At 39.4% G+C, this 23,039-nt stretch overlaps 2 protein-coding genes across 2 annotated transcripts; both read left to right on the top strand.

The window, feature by feature from the left end:
* The first annotated feature begins 452 nt into the window (after positions 1-452).
* On the top strand, positions 453-11,297 carry LOC107649291 (endogenous retrovirus group K member 7 Env polyprotein-like). The gene is made up of 2 exons (XM_016423083.2): positions 453-2,481; positions 7,432-11,297. Exon 2 carries the CDS (start codon positions 8,500-8,502, stop codon positions 9,427-9,429), a length of 930 nt encoding a protein of 309 aa, XP_016278569.1. The 5' UTR covers positions 453-2,481; positions 7,432-8,499; the 3' UTR covers positions 9,430-11,297.
* A 78-nt stretch (positions 11,298-11,375) lies between these two features.
* LOC100010487 (ADP/ATP translocase 3) lies at positions 11,376-12,792 on the top strand. Its single transcript, XM_016424708.2, has one exon. It carries the CDS (start codon positions 11,493-11,495, stop codon positions 12,387-12,389), a length of 897 nt encoding a protein of 298 aa, XP_016280194.1. The 5' UTR covers positions 11,376-11,492; the 3' UTR covers positions 12,390-12,792.
* The last annotated feature ends 10,247 nt before the right edge of the window (positions 12,793-23,039 follow it).

The following is a 23,039-nucleotide window of genomic DNA, read 5'->3' as shown; positions in this document are numbered from 1 at the left end:
GTGATATGAAAATAAAAGATAGCAAATATAATAAGATAAAAATAAGTATACAATAAAAAAAGAAATGGGAAAAGAAACAAATGGGGGTAAATTTATATGTCACAAAGAATCTCATGGCAGGAGGAGGGAGAACATCGATACACTGGAAGGGTAAAGAGGTTGGAGACAGGAAATACTCAACTCCTACGTACTTTGAAACTGACCCAAAGAGGGAAGAACAATCCAATCCATTGGGGAAGAGAATAGATTTGCGCCCTATAGGGGAGTAGAATGGTAAAAAACGGACTGGTGGGGAGGGAAGCAGTACAAGGGAGGGAGAGGGTGTGTGTGTGTGGGGGGGGAATTTTAAAAAGACTACAGGGGAAAATAGGGGAGGGAATAAGAAGTGAGGGGGGTAGAAAGGGAAGTAAAATAAGGGAGGGAATGAGGGGGGGGCTGACTATAAACAAACATTGGTATAGAAGGAAATAGTGAAAGAAGAAAAGGGAGGACAAGGAGTAGAAATCAAAATGCTGGGAAATACACAGCTAGTAATCACAACTCTGAATGTGAATGGAATGAACTCACCCATAAAATTCAAGCGAATAGCAGAGTGGATTAGAATCCAAAATCCTACCATATGCTGTCTGCAAGAAACACACATGAGGAAGGTAGATATGCATAGGGTGAAAGTAAGAGGATGGAGCCAAACCTATTGGGCATCAAGTGATAAAAAGAAGGCAGGAGTTGCAATCATGCAAACATCATCTGCAATGGGGAAAAACTCAAAGCCTTCTCATTAAGATCAGGAGTCAAACAAGGATACCCATTATCACCTTTATTATTTAATATTGTACTAGAAACACTAGCAGTAGCAATTAGAGAAGAAAAAGAAATTGAAGGTATTAAAATTGGCATTGAGGAGACCAAGCTGTCACTCTTTGTGGATGAAATGATTTACTTAAAGAATCCCAGGGAATCAACCAATAAGCTAGTCGAAATAATCAACAACTTTAGCAAAATTGCAGGATACAAAATAAACCCACATAAGTCATCAGCATTTCTATATATCTCCAACCCAGCTCAGCAGCAAGAATTAGAAAGAGAAATTCCATTTAAAGTCACCCGAGACAATATAAAATACTTAGGAATCTATCTGCCGAGACAAACACAGGAACTATATGAACACAACTACAAAACACTCTCCACACAATTAAAACTAGATCTAAACAATTGGAAAAACATTGATTGCTCATGGGTGGGGCAAGCTAACATAATAAAAATGACCATCCTACCCAAAATCTATTTAGTGCCATACCCATTGAACTACCAAAAAACTATTTTACTGAATTAGAGAAAACCATAACAAAGTTCATTTGGAAGAATAAAGGATCAAGGATATCCAGGGAAATAATGAAAAAAAAAATACAAAGGAAGGTGGCCTTGCAATCCCAGATCTCAAACTATATTACAAAGCAGCGGTCATCAAAACAATTTGGTACTGGCTAAGAGACAGAAAGGAAGATCAGTGGAATAGACTTGGGGTAAATGACCTCAGTAAGACAGTCTTTGACAAACCCAAAGACCCCAGCTTCTGGGACAAAAACCCAGTATTTGATAAAAACTGCTGGGAAAATTGGAAGACAGTGTGGGAGAGATTAGGTTTGGATCAACATCTCACATCCTACACCAAGATAAACTCAGAATGGGCAAATGACTTGATTATAAATGTAGCATCCTAAGCATATTCACATCTATGAATCACAAATGACTGTGTCTCCAAGCCTGGGGTTTTACCGATAAAGTTTGTGAAGGTAATCTTGACCTGACCACGCAGCCTGTTGCCTAAGACAAATTCATTAACATGTTCGGAGCACTCACCCGGGAAAGCGCAAGTTGCAATCTACCCGCCCAAAAGGTGTTCCCTCTACCGTGACACCCAATCTTGATTGTCTAAGCTATGTGATGTGATTGTTACGTGTCTAGAGGCTCCTCTTTGCTTCTTCATCAATAAAAGCAAAGGCAGCCCTTGAGATTCTCTCTTTTTTAGGAATCTTCTTTCACCATCTCAGATCTCCGATCCTCTCTAGCTATCTCTCTATCTCTTTCCTCTAGGCCTTCTCCTTCCCCGAGGCTGTAACCATCCCAGCCTGCATTCTCTCCCTTAATCTCATCAACCACCTCATATTCCATTTATCCCCATTTTCCACCTTAAGGATAATCATAAGGGTTGCCTGCCCTATCCAACCACTGACTTGTCCGTGTCTTTCATTTCCACCCTGGTTCTCGATTCCTATCTCTCCTCGGGTCCCATTACAAAGGTGAGCCCCTTCCCTTGTGGAACCCTGCTGGTCAGGGAAGTCCATCAGGACAACATCACATGTGGCACCCCGGTTTTGGGAGCGAAATTCCTTTGTTACAGGCTTCGAGTGCGCACAATTTGAGGAGCCATCAGCGAGGTACGGAATCACAAAGACGTGATGGGGCAGGTGGCCTCTGACGGTAAGAAACGTCTTTTATTTCAATTTCTTATTTAAGAAATCATTCAGAACCATAGGTCAATCAGCCTCCTCACATTCATGTTACATCAGACTACTAAAGTCACTTACAGAGAAGAAAGGTATTAAGGTATCCAAAGCTAAGATAAAAGCCTTGATTAAGATGATAATAAGAGCATACCCCAATTTCCCAGCAGCAGGAGTGCTCAATATACAGGATTGGGAGCTAATTGGTGACAAAATGGGGCAATATCAGAAAGAAGGACAGAAAACATCGCAAGTTAGTTGGAATACCTAGGAGATCATAAGAATGACCTTAAATGCACAGCCGTTACAGCACTCAGGCACCAAGCAGAAGAAACCCGCACAGGCGCAAGAAAATAAACAGTCTCTCTCTAGCCACAAGGCTCAGAAGGCCGAAAGAGGCTCAAAAGCGGAGCCATCTGAGCCTCCAACTTCGCCTCCACCCTTCGATGAGATAGCCTCTGCCCCAGCTTACCCCTCAGGGCAGGTGGCCAAAAGATTGCAGCCAGTAGGCTTATCACCCTATACTAATCTCTTTACAGTAGCCGATGGGATTCTAAAAAGCGCAGAAGCCTTAACTTCCAGCGCTTTTGGCTCGCTGCTCCCTCCTCCACCCTTTAATTCGAGCTTTCACAAATGTCCTACTCCTCCCCACACACGGCAGTCACCAGGGATCGCTAAGATGGTATCAGGAAAGAGAGACGAGGAGAGAGAGCCATCAGGACAAGCAACGGAAGTGCTAGCATGTCCCGTAGTGCTAAGAAATAACCCAGACAATCCCAACGAACAGAGAGCAGAACACACACCTCTTGACTACAAAACCTTGAAAGCCTTAAGAGACAGCGTAGTGCAGAACGGAAACCCAGCTCCATTCCCTATCTCCCTCATTAAGAACAGGAGCCAGCAGTTCCTCACCCCAGATGATTGGAGAGTAATTGCTGAATCTGCTCTCGACAGGGGAGATTTTTTAACTTGGAAACTAAAATTCCAAGATTTCTGTCAGGAACGGGCTTCCAATAACAGAAGGGCAGGATTAGACATTACATATGACCAACTAGCAGATCAAGGAGAGTTTGAAACCACTGAAAGGCAGATTGCATGCACTGAGCAAGTCTATGGCCAGATAGCCTTAGCGGCAAAGAGAGCATGGCAAGCTCTCCCAAACAAAAAAGAGGCATCAAACTCCTATACGGAAGTAATTCAAAAGCAGAACGAATCCTTCGCGGATTTTCTCGATAGATTATCGCTAGCAATAAGAAGGCAAATTCCACAGGAAGGTGCAGCTGCAGTCTTATTGAGAGACTTAGCCTATAGGAACTCGAATGCGGATTCTAGGTAGGCGTTAGCACCAATTAAAGCCACGGGCACGATCACAGATTTTTTAAGAGCATGCCAAGACATAGGTACCTTGGAGCACCAATCTGTTCTAGCAACACAGGTCAGAGAGCCTAGGGGTCAGTGTTTTTCCTGCAGCCAAACAGATCACTTTCGAAACGCTTGTCCGCAGGCAAAAGCTAAGAGGGTACCAGGTCTATGCCCCAGATGCAAAAGAGGCAGACATTGGGCTTCCAAATGCAGATATAGCGCCTCACAGAATAATAGCCATAAACGCCCTGCACACGGGTCAAAAAACATGTAACCGCCCCCCCCCCCCCCCAGCCCAGGAAAAAGGCGGGGAATCAAGGACGCACAGAAGTACAACAGTTTAGAATCAGCCACGAATCCCTACACAGATTCACAACCCCTGAGTATCCCAATTAAAGCAGAATCAGATACTATGCAAATGGGAGTCTTTAAAATCTCTGCAAAATTCACTTTATGCCTCAAGGATATATAGGGTTGGTGTGTGGCAATCCTGATCTTATTGAGGAAGGGCTAGAAATATTACCTCAAGTCGCTGAAAAGCAGGAAACGGACACACTACATATTTTAGCTAGAGTCAATTCTACATTTAACATCACAGAAGGCATGGAAATTGCCTCCGCACTGTTAGCTGCTAAGGCACCAAGCTTTGAAAAAGATACCAAGGAAAAAAGTCAGTTTGAATCACAGACGCAGAGTTTGTATTGGACTGACTCAAAGAATCACCACAGATAGGCTCGTCACGTCCCTATATGTAGAGGACAGAATCATCAAAGGCATTTCAGACTCAGGAGCAGATGTATCAGTAATTGCAGCTTGTGATTGGCCCGAGTCTTGGCCAGTCATTACACCTCACAGGTTAATAGGCATCAGCCCACCTGAAAAAGTATTACAATCTGCTAGAAACTGAGCATGGTCCGACAGTGAAGGCCACAAGGGAATAATTAAACCCTTTGTATTAGACATTGACCAATCCCTTTGGGGTAGAGAGGTCATGGCCGACATGAATATAACACTAACACATCCAATCAGGCACGACCAGCACTTGTGGGTGTTGTAAATGACAACACACCAAGGTGCGCTGACCCAATTAAATGGTTAGACTCCAAGCCGGTCTGGATTAACCAGTGGCCTATTTCTAAAGAAAAGCTAGTACATTTAGAGGAAATAATACAAGAACAGCTACAATTAGGTCACATTAGGGAGTCAAACAGCCCTTGGAACACCCCAATATTCTTAGTACCCAAGAAATCAGGGAAATGGAGATTAGTCCATGACTTGAGGAAGGTCAATGAGCAAATAATCAACATGGGGACACGCCAACCAGGCCTACCCTCCCCCAGCCCCATCCCAATAAATTGGAAACTAACAGTGATAGACTTAAAAGACTGTTTTTTCAACATAAGGCTTTCACCGCAGGATTGTCACAGATTCGCTTTTTCAGTTCCCTCAATTAACTTTAACACTCCATTCAAACGTTTCGAGTGGACTTCCTTGCCTCAGGGCCTAAAAGTTAGCTCGTGTTTATGTCAAAAATTTGTAGCACAGGCTTTAGAAGCAGTGAGAACGAAATATAGATCTTCATACATTTGCCAGTATTTAGACGATATTTTATTAGCAGCGCCGTCTACTGACGAGGTTGAGGAAATGCTAGTCGAGACTACTAAAGCTCTCAAAAAGGCACAATTGGTCATCTCCGAGGAGAAAATTCAAACCACAGCTCCTTACAAATACCTAGGAACAATCGTATACGATCAGGAGATTAGACCTCAGAAAATAGAAATTCGTAGAGACAATCTAAACACTTTAAATGATTTCCAAAAATTACTAGGTGACATTAATTGGCTCAGACCTTATCTGAAAATTACCACAGGTCAATTGGAAAATTTATTTGCCACACTGAAGGGAGACCCTGCTCTCTCTTCACCTAGAACACTGTCACCTAAAGCTGAAGAAGAACTAAGAGCAGTGGAAGCAGCCTTATCTGCAGCTAGGCTATACAGAATTGATCCTTCCATACCCTTAGCAGCATCGGTCTTACAGACCAAATACACACCAACAGGTGCTATTCATCAAGCAGAGCATATAATAGAATGGATTCATTTAGCCAATCAGCAGACTAAATCGCTAACCAGTTACTTAGAGCTCATGATCCTGGTCATCACCCAGATTAGAAAGAGATCTCAACAATTAGTAGGCGGTGATCCAGAGATTATTCATGTCCCGATCACAAGAGAACAGGTTCAGAATTTATTTGCACAATCACTACCTTGGCAAATTGCTCTTGCAAACTTTACAGGGAGAATTGATAATAATACTCCCAAGAATAAAATCTTGCAATTCATAAAATTAACTCCCATCATTTTTCCAAAAATAACATCCATGCACCCTATTATTGGTGCTCTAAATGTCTTTACAGATGCATCAAAATCAGGCAAGGCAGGAGCAATGGTTCAGGACAATGTTATGTTGCTAGACACCATATACACCTCCCCACAAAAGGCTGAGTTAGCAGCAGTCAGAGCTGTACTTAAAGACATAACAGAACCTTGCAACATCATATGTGATTCATTATATGTGGTAAATTTGGTTAACTCGCTGGAGACAGCTAAAATCAAACCTATCTCAGATAAAGAATTATTTCTTCTATTTCGTACCACCCAGATGGTAATTTTAAAAAGGCAAAACAAATTTTTTATAACGCATATTAGGTCACATACTAACCTTCCAGGACCTCTATCTGAGGGAAATTCAAACGTAGACACATTAGTTGCCTCTGCCTTTCAACAGGCAGTTACCTCTCATTTGCTATTACACCAAAATGCCAAATCTCTCAAATGGCAATATGACATAACCAAAAAACAGGCCAGAGAGATAATTCAGCAATGCAGTACATGTGCTCCTTTTGCTTCAAACCCTCTCCCATAGGGAGTTAATCCAAGAGGCCTGAAAGCCAACCAGCTTTGGCAAATGGATGTAACTCATTATGCTCCCTTTAGAAGATGGAAACATGTACATGTGGTTATTGATACACATTCACATGCCATATGGGCCACAGCCCAAACTGGAGAAAAGGTTTCTCATGTCATTGCACATTTGCTGGAAGCATTTGCACACTTGGGCATTCCCAAACAAATAAAAACTGACAATGGAAGTGCATATACCAGTAAAAGATTTGCAGAATTTTGCAAATTATGGAACATAGCCCATAAAACTGGAATTCCAGGAAACTCCACAGGGCAAGCTATTGTGGAGAGGGCTAACAGAACTCTCAAAAACCAGATACAAAAACAAAAGGGAGAGTACCAAACGATTTATGAAGGTGAAATCTCAAAACCCAAACCTATCAGTCCTAACAAATTGTTAAGGATGGTACTTTTAACACTAAATCATTTCTCCATCCCAGAAGGACTGACTGCCACTCCAATGCAAATGCATTTTGAGTGCCATGATAAAAGCGGCACAAAACAGCAGCCCTGGGTTCTTTGGAGATTGCCAGGAGAAAAAGATTACAAGGGACCGAACAGGGTAATAACAATGGGTCGAGGTTTTGCTTGTATCTCTACAGATAATGGAGAATGCTGGATTCCCACTAAGCATCTCAAACCCTGGAGAGGACCAGATCCAGATCCAGAGGGAGCTGATGGGCGGCCAGAGCAGAGCACAACGCCACACGCAGCTCCAGACCAGGAAGAGAAGCAGACGAACAACATAGACGTCACCAGCTGATGACAGCTCAAGCACACTGCACAGAAGCTGGAAGGTGCCAATGGTGAATACATCTACACCAGAGACTCATGTTACACTACTCTTAATGACTTTCACTATCATCCACATGATACACGTATGTCATGCTGAAGTCTATTGGTCCATCCTACCTAAACCTCCAATACTTAGAATGTTAACTTGGATGGACAAGACTCTACTTGTCTTTGTAAACAATACCCAATGGCTACCACACCCTGTTTTAGCCAAAAATATTCCTCTGGAATCTGAAGGAGCATTGTATAACTATTCATGTTCTTCTGTATATCCTCCATTTTGTATATCCTTTAGACATTCTTTCATAGGAAATTCCTTCTGTTTAATACGCAGAGTTCAAGCTTGGATAGTAAAAAATGCCACTGACAACACTTACATAGGAATTGGTATGGGCATGATAGGAAAGGGATATAAAACACCACGTAAATCACTGAAACCTAACAACCCCAATTATAAGAACTTATGTACCAACCAGATAACAAATTTCTACAGCAAGCTATCATGGACAGATTGTTATATCCTCCCTCCTAAAAGGGTTAAAATGCCAGCAGCAGTAAACTTTAAGGTTTATAATTGGGGACCTAGATTACAATGTGGAGATTCTGAAGAATCAATTCGTATAGATAAATACAGCAAGTATGAAAAATGGCTCATACCATGCCCTACATTCCATAACATTGACAGCTTATTAGAACTTGATATGGCTAGTCCTCGACTTGCTATTGAGGCAGGTCCCATGCAGGACACACAATGGAAAATAGCAGCAGCCACACAACCAATATAGAAGTTCAAAGTCAATGTGAGAAACTCAGGAATTCATTTTGAGTATGACAGTCACACCAATGTTACTGCATGTGTATTTGCTCCATATGTAATGTTAGTAGGAGATAGTCTTCATATTTTTCAAAACAAACAAGGATTGTATGAGATCAAATGCGTTAATTGTCACTTACATCAATGCATTGATTCCACACATAAGAACTCATACATAGCCATAATGTTCCAGCCACCTTTGATGTGGTTACCGGTGAATCTTACAGAGACATGGGCATCTACTCCCACCATACATATTGTACAAAAAGCATTTAATACCATTTTACATCAATTCAAAAGAATGGTATTGGCATTCATAGGTGCAGTAGTGACCATTGTCGCTATGATAACATCACTAACCACAGCAACTGTTGCATTAACTACCTCTATACAAAACCAAGGATTTATACAAGAAATTGTATCTAACTCATCTGAATTGTGGCATACTCAGCAAAGTGTTGACTTAGCATTTAAAGATGAACTAGAAACATTAAAAGATGTTGTATTTTGGCTAGGAAAAGAGATTGAAGCTTTACATACTAGAATTACTTTTCCTTGTCATTTTAATCAAACAGGTTATTGTATTACACCTCTACCATATGGCAATGTTTCCTATGGTTGGCACACTGTAGTGGAACACATAAGAGGTGCTTGGGGACGTCATAACAGCACGTTGGATGTTATAAAACTTCAACAAGAAATTAATAAGTTAGACCAAATTGTATACGAACAGGAAGCTGAAAAAATTGCATCCCAATGGGAAGCAACTCTAACTTCCTTGGATCCCAGAAATTGGTTCGGTAGGATTAACTTGATGAGCATTTGCTCTATAATAATATTCATACTGATAATTATTGGTTTATTAATACTTTGGAGAAAAGGTTACATAAATAGGGCTTTTATCAGAAATATGCAACCAGATGTGGCCCTATCTCGTGATCCTCACACTGTATCCCATGTTGATATTGAACTACAACCACTCAATAAGTAATGTACAAAAGTGATAATGTCTTTTATACTTGAATTGATGCTTACACCACTGTTTGAAAAATGTAAAAGATGGTAATATCTTTGGAATGCTATTCAAAAAAAGGGGGGGGGTAAGACAGAAAGTATTTTTAAGAACATTTTTACACCATTTTATATCATTTTTAATCCTATTGAGCAATTTTTATTTGATGCTCTCACTTTTCTCCGAATATTTTGATTATACTATGTTGTTTTCATTTTTCTCTTATATTTTGAAAAATATTTCAAGTACTTTTAACAATCCAATCTTGAGCAATGAAGATACAAATGTTTCTTTTAAAATGTACCCAATAGTATCAGATTACAAGAAGGTGACAGCATTTGTTAAAGTTGCAGGGGACTATCCTGGGATACCATCACTGATTGCATAAAAAGGGAATTCAGAGGACACCTCAATGGGCTGGATAGCCAAAGCCACACACACACACAGGCATATACTCCATAAAAGATGGATATATGTGGGCTGCTGAGGTTGGAGGTACTGGGACACGGTGCTTGACACCCTCATTCACAGGTGGCTCGGATATCAAAGTCCAACCATATTGCCATGTGGCAGGCATCTAGGCGGGTATCCCTAAAATGCATAATCAGTACAAGGGAGAAAAAGGAGATTCCCCTTCATATTCAGAGACAGTTATCTTTTATCTTGCTACAAAAGCACTGGCAACTTCTTATAATCCTAACTGTGTGTGTGTGATAATCTAATGCACCTATCCTATGTTCTATGGGACTACTACCTCAATAATTCAGGATAATCAGAGTGAAAACTATTTTCTCATTACTTTTATCATTATTTTTAATCATTTATGAAAATTTTCATCCTTGATTTTGATTGTTTAGTAATAAGAACACATTTTATCTTTGCAATAATCTTTATGAGTAAAGAGGAAGATTTTATTATTGTTATTAATCACACTTACTTTTTTCAGTCAAGGCTTTGGCAATATATTTTGAATATCTATTTTTAATCACCTCAAGCATCAATTGATGATGCTACATGATTTTTATATTTTAACTTTAGTCACATTTCTATATCAATCACCTTTCTTTTTATTTTAAAAAACAAAAAAGGGGGATATGTAGCATCCCAAGCATATTCACATCTATGAATCACAAATGATTGTATGGCGACTGTGTCTCCAAGCCTGGGGTTTTACCGATAAGGTTTGTGAAGGTAACCTTGACCTGACCACGCGGCCTGTTGCCTAAGACAAACTCATTAACATGTTCGGAGCACTCACCTGGGAAAGCGCAAGTTGCAATCTACACACCCAAAAGGTGTTCCCTCTACCCTGACACCCAATCTTGATTGTCTAAGCTATGTGATGTGATTGTTACGTGTCTAGAGGCTCCTCTTTGCTTCCTCATCAATAAAAGCAAAGACAACGCTTGAGATTCTCTCTTTTTTAGGAATCTTCTTTCACCATCTCAGATCTCTGATCCTCTCTAGCTATCTCTCTATCTCTTTCCTCTAGGCCTTCTCCTTCCCCGAGGCTGTAACCATCCTAGCCTGCATTCTCTCCCTTAATCTCCTCAACCACCTCATATTCCATTTATCCCCATTTTCTGCCTTAAGGATAATCATAGGGGTTGCCTGCCCTATCCAACCACTGACTTGCCCATGTCTTTCATTTCCACCCTGGTTCCCTATTCCTATCTCTCCTTGTGTCCCATTACAAAGGTGAACCCCTTCCCTTGTGGAACCCTGCTGGTCAGGGAAGTCCATCAGGACAACACCACAATAAAGAAGGAAACTATAAGTAAATTAGGTGAACACAGAATAGTATACATGTCAGACCTTTGGGAAGGGAAAGATTTTAAAACCAAGCAAGACTTAGAAAGAGTCACAAAATGCAAAATAAATAATTTTGACTACATCAAATTAAAAAGTTTTTGTACAAACAAAACCAATGTAGGGTCCGAGCTGTAGCAAGGGTCTGTTCATACAGCAAAGCGTTCCCCAGCTTTCAGCCCTCTTTCACCGGCTTTCTGTTTCCAATTCCACCACCTATCCCCTCTGTAACGATGACGGAACAGGCCATCTCCTTTGCCAAGGACTTTTTGGCCGGTGGCATCGCCGCTGCTATTTCCAAGACCGCGGTGGCCCCTATCGAGAGAGTCAAGCTACTATTGCAGGTGCAGCATGCAAGTAAACAAATTGCTGCAGATAAGCAGTACAAAGGCATTATGGACTGTATAGTCCGAATTCCAAAGGAACAAGGGATGCTTTCCTTCTGGCGGGGTAACTTAGCAAATGTCATCAGATATTTCCCCACCCAGGCCCTCAACTTCGCCTTTAAGGATAAGTATAAGCAGGTGTTCTTGGGAGGAGTGGACAAGCACACACAATTTTGGAGGTATTTTGCTGGCAATCTTGCCTCTGGTGGTGCAGCTGGAGCCACTTCTCTCTGCTTTGTCTACCCATTGGATTTTGCGAGAACCCGCTTGGCAGCTGATGTTGGGAAATCTGGCACTGAGAGAGAATTCAAAGGCCTGGGAGACTGCCTTGTGAAAATCACCAAGTCTGATGGAATTCGGGGCTTATATCAAGGTTTCAATGTCTCAGTGCAGGGTATTATTATCTATAGAGCAGCCTACTTTGGGATCTATGATACAGCAAAAGGTATGCTTCCAGATCCTAAGAACACCCATATTGTGATAAGTTGGATGATTGCACAAACAGTGACAGCTGTAGCAGGTGTGGTTTCCTATCCCTTTGATACAGTAAGGCGGCGAATGATGATGCAGTCTGGGCGCAAAGGAGCTGATATCATGTACACTGGGACAATTGACTGCTGGAGGAAGATTGCTAAAGATGAGGGTGGCAAAGCTTTCTTCAAGGGTGCCTGGTCCAACGTTCTTAGAGGCATGGGTGGAGCTTTTGTACTTGTCCTGTATGATGAATTGAAGAAAGTAATCTAAGTACATCCTACCTAAAAATGGAAACAGTGAATATAGATCATGTAGAATACTTAACCATACTTAGCATTTTGGACCATTGACCTTCAAGAAATTCCTGTTGTCTTTTTATCCAGGCCAGATCATGTTTGTAGAGAAGCCAGGAAAAGCTCTTAGAAAAAGGGACTCATTTATTGTGATCCATTATTCACACAATGGAACTGATGATGATTCAGTATATTGATTCTATTGGTTTTGGGGGAAATAACCGTTACTGTGGGTCCAAGGAGGCAGATCAACTTAGACCATCTAGTTTAATGCTATTTTGTAGGACCATAAATTTGTGTTTAAGTAATTTATTTAAAGAAAAAAAAATCATGTCTCCCATTTGTACTTAAGCACTATATATACTATTTTGCACAGCTGACTATTTGGCAGTTATGATCTGTGTTGGGCATTCTGCTGTAAAACAATAAATACACAGAACACTCTAAGACTCCTGATGTAATAACTGGATTATCAAAAAAAAAAAAAAAGTGTTCTAGATCTCTTATAATCAGAGAGATGCAAACCAAAACAACTCTGAGATATCACCTCACACCTAGCAGATTGTTCAACATGACAGCAAAGGACAGTAATGAATGCTGGAGGGGATGTGGCAAAGTAGGGACATTAATTCATTGCTGGTGGAGTTGTGAATTGATCCAACCATTCTGGAGGGCAATTTGGAACTATGCCCAAAGGGCGATAAAAGACTGTCTGCCCTTTGATCCAGCCATAGCACTGCTGGGTTTGTACCCCAAAGAGATAATAAGGAAAAAGACTTGTGCAAGAATATTCATAGCTGTGCTCTTTGTGGTAGCCAAAAATTGGAAAATGAGGGGATGCCCTTCAATTGGAGAATGGCTGAACAAATTGTGGTATATGTTGGTGATGGAATACTATTGTGCTAAAAGGAATAATAAAGTGGAGAAATTCCATGGAGACTGGAAGGACCTCCAGGAAGTGATGCAGAGCGAAAGGAGCAGAACCAGGAGAACGTTGTACACAGGACTGACACATTGTGGTCCAAGAGAACGTAATGGACTTCTCCAGTAATGGCTTTACAATGTCCCTGAACAACCTGCAGCGATCTACGAGAAAAAAAAAAAACAAAACAAAAAACTATCCTCAAGCAGAGGACAAACTGAGTGAGTAAAAACACCAAGGAAAAGCAACTGCTTGACTACAGAGGTTGAGGGGACATGATCGAGGAGAGACACTAAATGAGAGCCCTAATGCAAATACCAACAACAAGGAAATGGGTTCAGAGCAAGGACACATGTGATACCCAGACAAATCGCGAGTCGGCTAGGGAAGGGGGGGGGGGTTAGGGGGGAGGAAAAGAAAATGATCTGTTTCCAATGAACAATGTATGAAAATGACCAAATAAAATAATGTTTAAAAAAAAAAACAACTACTTGATTACATGGGTTGATATGGATATAATTGGGGATATAGACTCTAAATGATCACCCTAGTATAAACATAACAATATGGAAATGGGTTTTGATCAAGGACATATGTAAAACCCAGTGGGATTGCGTGTTGGCTATGGGAGGGGTTTGGGGGAGGGGAGGGAAAGAACATGACTCTTGTAACCAAGGAAAAATATTCTAAATTGACTAAATAAAAATTTTTAAAAAAGAAACAATAATAAAAGGTTTTTAGTTGAAACTGCACAATTTGGCTATGTGATACAACTGCAAAAGTCCAAACAATAAATCCAGAATTCTCAAGAAATTCAAGGTTAGAAAACATATTTTCTTTCCTTTTAATAGCAACTGATATATTAGAGTTAGTTAAACTAAACTAATAATGCAATGATTTGTGAATAATTGGATTAACTTTTAAAGATGCTAATGTGAATATATTAGAATTGAAAGACTTATGGTTCAAGTGGTTAGGATAAATTTTTGAGAAAATATCTAGATTGCTTTTTATACATCAACGTGTCAGTTTTTTCTATAAAGGCTTCTGTGTGAACCATAACACATTCATGATATAAATTTAAGATCACATTTTCAAAAGGTTAAGCATATTAGCACCTCAAAGGAAATTGTTTACAATTACTTGATCCCTCTCCCTTTTTTCTCCAGAGTTAAGAAATCATGCACTAGCTAACAAGCAGAAACAAGTTTTTGGATAACAAATTGATTTCATTGGTTACTGAAAAAGGAATTCCATTATCCACCTTTATGTCTGGGAATCTACATATAATTTTGAAAACAAAAATCCTATGATTTTAAAACATTACTATTAAATATTTTATTTTATTTTTTGAGTAAACCTGTCTCATCACACACATCCCCCCTTTCTCCTGTTACAGCAAGTTGCCTGTTACCCCTCCCTTTTTCCTACTGCAGTAAAAAGGATTCTTAGAGAGCACTAAAAAGTTCTATCATACTAATTTTAAATAGACTTTAAGATAGGATAGGATAGTCTTTCACCACTTCAGTGACATGTATATAAATAAAGCTTCTATGCAGCAAAGTTAGTGAGAACCTTACACTTATTTAAGATAAATATTTTAGCAATTGCTAGGTTATGTAAACATGCAACCAGCCTGTTTCCAAATTATGATAATGATTGGAATTGGAATATTATTAATTATGGGTGGAATTTTTTGTTCTTCAAGAAGAAAACAACCATATCTACTATCCTTTGCTTTTATTGATTTTTCTGCTTAATCTAAACAAAATCTTTTCCCTTGTATTACTTAAATTATGATTGAACTACAATTAAGTGTCACAAATATAATTCAATTATTTATAAGGGAAATATAATAAAAAATTTTTAATTAAAGGCTATGACCTCAGGAATTTCTATACTTCCTGAAGCAAAAGCATTTATTTTACAATAAATTTGTTTTACCAAAAAAATTTAATGAAAGGACATATTCAGAACAACATGGACCACATAGATCAGAGAGTCCAGACAAACAAGATACATGAAGATGAAAATAAAAGAAGATTCAGCTAAAGTTTCATCAGTGTTATTAATTGGTATTTGGAATAGATGCTAAATCCTGCCCATTGTTTTACTCAACACTATCTAGTCCACCTCTTATTGCCATTAATCCCAAAGGCCTTCTTCCTACCTATGACAATGGACATCACCCATCATACTTTTTCTAATCTAATTTTTACTTCTATCCATACTACTGAAGCAGTGTGCTCTCTGCATCTCCCAAACCTTCAAAACAGATAATGGCCAAACACATACATTCAGAGCTCTTGCTAATTTCAAATTAATCTTAAAAACAGGAATCCCATATATTCCTCAGACAGAAGGTCATTTGGAAAAACATCATTATTAATAATTGGTAGCCCCTGCCCTCTTTTGCGGGTAAGGATCTATTTGTGTTTTCCCCCCAGGTACTCACACACACATTTGGATTCCAGAAATATTCACCCATCCCTGCCATGATTCCCATCCCAACAACAAGCTTGGGAGAATGCAGATACAGAGACTATGCTAAAACAAGATGCTCTCCCAACTTGGGGACAAATTGGGACACTTGCAGCCCAAGCAAAACAGAGAATAGACAAGCAACAATTTACACCACCTGATTGTACTATCCCCTAATTTCTTTCCAAGTTATCCCTTTCATCTGTACCCCATAGAATTTCTGCCATTGAAAGCCCCTCATCTCCCTTTACTCATTTCTCTTTGTGCAAATGCATTGCTTCTCTCTGCCCTGCTGAATTACTGCATCCTAGTGGCAAGAAAAATTTCAGACCCATTCAAGCTTATGTCAGAGTTCCCTATACATTGATTGTACAATGTATTTCCCCCATGACTTTTAGAATTTCTTGCTCAGGATGTATTTTAACAAATTATCTTAATCCCTCCACTCCTGCTACCACTGTATTTGTTGTTAAATAACCACCTTTTATTATGATTCTTATTAATATGACTATTGACTGGTATGATGCTCCAGGCATTTATGCCCTACAATTAATTTCCAATAGTTTAAACCATCCCAAACACTTCATTGCATTCATTACATTGGGTATCATTGCACTCATTCCCAGAATTGCATCCCTAACAACTTCCCCTGAATACATTGTTCAAGGAGCCCACACTGCACAACAGTCACCGGCCGATACCTAGGTTCTACCCTACCTCAAGTTCAAATTGAATTGAAGTCACTTTATTTAAAAAACAAAAAAGGGGAGATGCTGGGAGCCATCAAGCTGTGATGCCTTGACAGTCACTTGTGGTAACCAAGAGGTCACAAAGTGATTCTTTGGCAGGATGGACTTGCCCACTCAGCCCCCTCTTCATGACTTCTCTCATCAACATCCCTTACTAATGAAATTGACATGATTGTTATTGCTATCCCCTCCCTATCCTTAGAAGGAATAATATAAGAGCAAAATACTTGCACTCTATTACCCCCCAAAAAAATCACCAAAAGATCAGACTCCAAAATCCAAGCCCAAAAAGACTACCATGGGTTAATTTTTAATTAGGTACATAATTCCCAGCAAAACCATAACTACAAGCTAAGTCCAGAATATTCCCACTCACAGAAACTTATTCTCCTGAAGCCAGCATACAAATCAATCATAAAGGCCCATATAAAATGTGCAGGTACAACAAGCTTCAATATGCCTCAGTGACTCGAATTCACTAACCAGAAACTCCCCTTCATAGAAATTCCCTGCTAACCCTGAAAAATGATCTGCCTAACAATCTGAATTGTATACTTCTCTGATCCTTCAAGCTCTGTACTCTAATTGTTGAATTGTCTTTAAGAGTTTCTGATTGAAACCTCTGACAAAGGTTTAATTACTCATATTTATAATGAGCTTAATCAATTGTACAAAAAATCAAGCCATTCTCCAATTGATAAATGGGCAAGGGAAATGGATAGGCAGTTCTCAGATAAAGAAATCAAAACTATTAACAAGCACATGAAGAAGTGTTCTACATCTCTTATAATCAGAGAGATGCAAATCAAAACAACTCTGAGGTATCACCTCACACCTAGCAGATTGGCTAACATAACAGCAAAGGAAAGTAATGAATGCTGGAGGGGATGTGGCAAAGTAGGGACATTAATTCATTGCTGGTGGAGTTGTGAACTGATCCAACCATTCTGGAGGGCAATTTGGAACTATGCCCAAAGGGTGACAAAAGAATATCTACCCTTTGACCCAGCCATAGCACTGCTGGGTCTGTACCCCAAAGAGATAATGGACACAAAGACTTGTACAAAAATATTCATAGCTGCGCTCTTTGTGGTGGCCCAAAACTGGAAAACGAGGGGATGCCCATCAATTGGGGAATGGCTGAACAAACTGTGGTATATGTTGGTGATGGAATACTATTGTGCTCAAAGGAATAATAAAGTGGAGAAGTTCCATGGAGACTGGAACAACCTCCAGGAAGTGATGCAGAGCGAGAGGAGCAGAACCAGGAGAACATTGTACACAGAGACTAATACACTGTGGTATAATCGAACGTAATGGACTTCTCCATTAGGGGCGGTGTAATGTCCCTGAACAACTTTCAGGGATCCAGGAGAAAAAAAACACCATTCATAAGCAAAGGATAAACTATGGGAGTGGAAACACCGAGAAAAAGCAACTGCCTGAATACAGAGGTTGAGGGGACATGACAGAGGATAGACTTTAAATGAACACTCTAATGCAAATACTATCAACAAAGCAATGGGTTCAAATCAAGAAAACATCTAATGCCCAGTGGACTTACGCGTCGGCTATGGGGGGTGGGGGGGAGGAAAAGAAAATGATCTATGTCTTTAACGAATAATGCTTGGAAATGATCAAATAAAATATATTTTAAAAAAAAAAGAGTTTCTGATTGATTATTTGTTTTTATTCAAAGTAATAAGTAAATTTCCTTGATTGTAAGCTCAAGATCCTCACAGGGTAATGAGAAAATTAAGCCACCTATGACAAAATCATTTATCTTGTGCAAAACCTCTATTCATTCTGTCAAAATCAATAGTTAAAATATAAGAATATAGAATGTTAATCAAGTGACTTGTTAAAAGTTAATGTATCACTTTTTCAATTATCCTTATTTGAACATATATGTTAGGTAATGTATCTGTGTGCCAAGAAAATGAGTATAAAAATAAACACCAAACTTGGGCATGGCAGAGAAGCCATTAGATGCAAGCTTCCCCTGGCTGAAACACATCCATAGCTGTCTTCCATTTTTTTTTCATCCTGCCGTTCACCACCTACTGAGTACCCCTGGAGACATGAGTGGGACTGGACCTGGCTCATGACACCAAAACTCTCCTATGCAGTGCCTTCTCCTTATAGAATATTTTCCCAGAATTCATGGCTAAATTCTCCTCTCTCCCTTTTAGAGATAATTTTCCATTATCCCTTATCCCTCTATTCTTACAAATGATTCCAATTTTGTTGTGTGGTTAAGGTTTTATTAAAGTTTTTGATGTACACTGAATCATCTGGCTTTATGTTGTGCAGTGAATAGTCCAGAGGACTAGTCTGGACTAGAACTCCCATGTCATGTAGCTCTTTAAGTCTATCTTGTAATGCAATTACATAGGAAGCAATCTGTATATCCCCTCCTAACATTGACACAAAAGCAGTTTTGCAAGTTTTTGCTTGCAAAGGTGGATGCTGTGGAAAGGAAAACTGTGAATCAAGCTTTTATATTTTTGCCCACTGAGGTGGAGCAAACAGCAGTTGGAATGTGATGGGAGGGGGAATGACAGTTGGAGTGAGAGAAGAGTATTGTGGGAGAAACTGCTAAATGAAAGGTCTTTGCCCTCTGAACTCGACTGAGTGTGGAGCAAAGACCAGGAGCTCTATATCTCAACCTGTGAAATACCACACCTCTATTCCCTTATCTTGGAGAAGAATGTTCCTGTACATATGAGAGCATTCATTAGAGGAAGAACAAGACAAAAGTAAGCTGCTGAAAGGGGTTGATCCTTTACTTCAGGGGTCTACCCTGAAGATCCTTTCCATCCCTTGACCTTCCCAAGAAGGACACTTGCCTTTTGTTTAGTAATCTAGAGATAGTGACTAGCTAAGAAGAAGATAGATACACTGAAACTGAGTCATCTTGGCTTAGCTGAAGAAGAAGCAAGGGTCTCCTATTCCCACATAGCAATCCCCTTTCTTGATTTACTATAATTATTAAACTACCTGAAAAATAGAAAATCACAGTCAGATTCATATCGAAGGGAGAACAAAGAAAGAAAAGCTTGTGGCTAAGCTAGCCATTATCCTAGGCTAAACAATGAAAGCCAATAGTGAGTCTGCCTGCCAGACAAGGGGGGCTTCTGGGTTCAACAACCAATCAAGCCTTGAGGAGTAAACTCTACTGTTTCCCAGAAGTCACTCAAAACACTAGTCCTGTCATCCTTAACCTAACCTTGTGGTAACTCTCTTGTGGTTAAGTGGGAGGAAATTACAAAGACAGTCTCTCAGCAGTCGAGTACCTCTCTCCTTTTACCTCACCAGCCTCCATATTCCCTCTGTCCCTTCAACTCCTCCATTCTCTGTTACAAACCCTTATCTCCTGTTCAATCCTATTCAATTCCCTTCATTCTTACAATGTCCATAGAGTAACTCATATAGTGAGATATGCAAGTCAGCATGAGATCTAGTTCTTATATAGAATAGTGCTAATGGGAGAATATCTGGTCACTTTAGATGTGTCTCAGTACAAACTTTCCCCACCATCATTTTGATTTCTCTATTCAGACTGTAATAAAAAAAAAAAAACACATTTTCCTTCTGAACTTAATAGACTTTAATTGGAGTGAGAAATGAAAGGTTTTGACCAAGTTAGCAAAGGAAAAGCCCCAAGCCCTACTAGCCTCCCTCACTCCACCAGATCAAAATCTGATTCAAAGGTTCCTCCCTAACACAGGATTGGTCCATTTATAGACCAATCCCACTCCAGGAAGTAGGAGAAAGGGAACCCTGAGAGGTGCAGGGCATGTTGCCCCAGCATACAATTTGTCTTAAAGGTGCAGAGAATGCTGGGGGATGTAGTTTCCCAGCATAGTCTTTTTTCAAAACACACATTCCCACTGGGATCCATTGGGAGATCAGTCTCCTCAATGGATCCTGCAAACACAACCAAACTTATAGCTTTGACTAAAGATACATATAGTTTCTTAAGGGGAAAATACAACAACTTGGGGACTATAAGGAAACAAAAGACAAAAAGAACAAAACCAATTAGGGGGCAGTCCCCTTTGGCACAACAAACAAAATAAATGCATTCAATATAATAAAATGCATTTAATCCCCCCAAATTTCAATTCACCACATGAAAAAGTTTGCTCAGCATCTTTTGTAGCAGTGTATGATCTCTACAGCCATCTTTATGGTATCTTCGGCAAGGAGTTCAATTTCTGGATTCTGGGAGGCAGTTTCTTACCCTAAAATCACTTTTAAAAGAACTTAAACTTTTCAGTATAAGATAACACATTCCCCCCGAAGAGGGTATAGAAAAACATAGAAATCACACATGGATACATGGCTGAGGTATGAAGTACATGAATCATTGCCAAAAAAATTCACAAAAATCCAAATAAAAGAGAAAAAAGTAATTACTGGATGAAATAGAAAATATCCAAATCCAAATCTGATATGTAAAAATACTAAGTAAGCGAAAATAAAATTATAACAGGTTCTTAAATCAGGGCTTAATTAAAGTGATTTCTGTCTGATAAGCTTATAATAGCAATCATGCACTTACCCACACAGCAGCCAGGACTACAGTGAATTGCCACAATATCAAAGATAGAAAAGGGACTTTTGAAGCAAATGGGAAATATCATTCCCTGGTCTGATCTTTCTTTGTCTCTCAGGGATAGGGGAGCCATAACAGCCATTGTTAGTTACTTAATAGTATTGTACAAGGAGTGTGGTACAAGAAGTCCTGTGTCAAACACCACAACCTTGAGTCAAACATGGTTTGAGTCCTTTTGTATTGGCTCAGAATCTCATCAATCCTACCAGGATTGGTTTGTCTCTTTAACCTGTGTGCTCATTTGGTACTATTCAGGTTAAGACTATGCTTTCTTGGCACTATACAGATAAAGTCTGTGCTCCTTTTTGATCCCTTTTCCTGGAATCAGACACATTCATGAAGTGAAGTTCTATAATAGTTAAACAACCAGCAGTCGTTCTACAGTCTAAGACTGCTTGGCATGCATTTAAATTTAGGGCTAATGGACATTCTAAACCAAACTAGTATAAAAGCATCAACAAAAAATTTTTTTAATATTGGTGACATGCTTCAATATAAAAAATGGGAGAAAGGAAAAAAGGAAAACTCATAATATACTGCACATGCAAGGAAAAACAATAATAAAAAGGTTTTAAAAATCAAAAATGCATATCTTATAATTAGCGACACACTGTGTCAGTCAAGGAGAGGTAGAATACAAAGGTTTCTTATCCGAAATTTGAGATCTATTTCCTTTTTAACTTAGCCATCATCCACAGTGTGAATGCAAATGATTTTTTCCAAGTAACAGGTTTATAAAACAATAGGCAATAGCTAATACACATTCATAGAAAGTACCAGATTCTCACAATTCACCAATAAACCATAAACTTATCTAAAAGTTACTCATACAGGTTTCTTCTAACTAGTTTATGGACTTTTTTAAAGGTATTTTCCCAGGTTCAAATACAGGATGGTACAAATAAAGACAGTGCCACAGAATACATATCCAATAGCAAAAATACAATAGTTGAAAATGACATAGAGTAATAGCAATATACAGTAGCCGGCCAGCAACCACTGCATAAAAAGGAAATCTAAAGGAATATGATTTTGGGGAGAACAGAAGCTGGAGAGAGGGTGGATAAACTGAGGCACACACAGATCAGATTTTGCTAAGGAAGGGCGCTTTTTCCTGTTATCTTCCTTTGTAGGCAATACAGTGAAGGAAGATAAAAATAGCCAAGAATACATGGAAAGTAGAATTCTTATATGGGATTAGGAATCAGGTGTGAAGATAGAATCAGTTGAAGAAAAGTACCGCTGGCAGAATTGGGAGATAAAACTCCGAGTGCAGATTGCACTGGCTGGCAGTCAGGTGAGAAGGGAAGAAAAGAATAAAGAAAGAAGATCTTTAGAGATAACAATGGAGTTCCATAGCTGGAGTGATCCATATGGCCAGCAGGCAGGTTAGAGAGAGAGGAGAAAAGAAAGGAAGAGAGGAAGGATTGTGCCCGGTCCTGTCTTTTTATTAAGGTTATGAGGTAAGAGGTACATGCATATGCAACAGCACATAGTGGATTTACATTGGTTTGACATATCAATAACGTACAAGATAGGGGCATGGGTAAAAGCCCGCTCTTTTCATACTCCTAGAACAAAGACCTCATGACCTGCTCATAAATCATGCATTGGAATGCTGTCTGACCAGGCCAGAGCAGAGCCCTCTGTGGTTCAGGCCTAGAGATTCTTCTGGCCTCTGAGCTGTCTCATTAACTGCTCTGACCAAGTATATATAATATCATATCAATACATCAACCATATTTTCCAGATGTATATGCCTGGAATCCTACACCATATATATATATATTTAAAAACAGAATGAAATCTCAAAGCAAACAATCGGTACAATACAATAGGATATTGATACTCATC

This window comes from Monodelphis domestica, chromosome 1 (genome assembly GCF_027887165.1).
Source record: "Monodelphis domestica isolate mMonDom1 chromosome 1, mMonDom1.pri, whole genome shotgun sequence".
Classification (NCBI taxonomy): domain Eukaryota; kingdom Metazoa; phylum Chordata; class Mammalia; order Didelphimorphia; family Didelphidae; genus Monodelphis; species Monodelphis domestica.
Note: the sequence above shows the minus strand (reverse complement) of the source record. Positions and strands in the feature narration are given on the sequence as shown.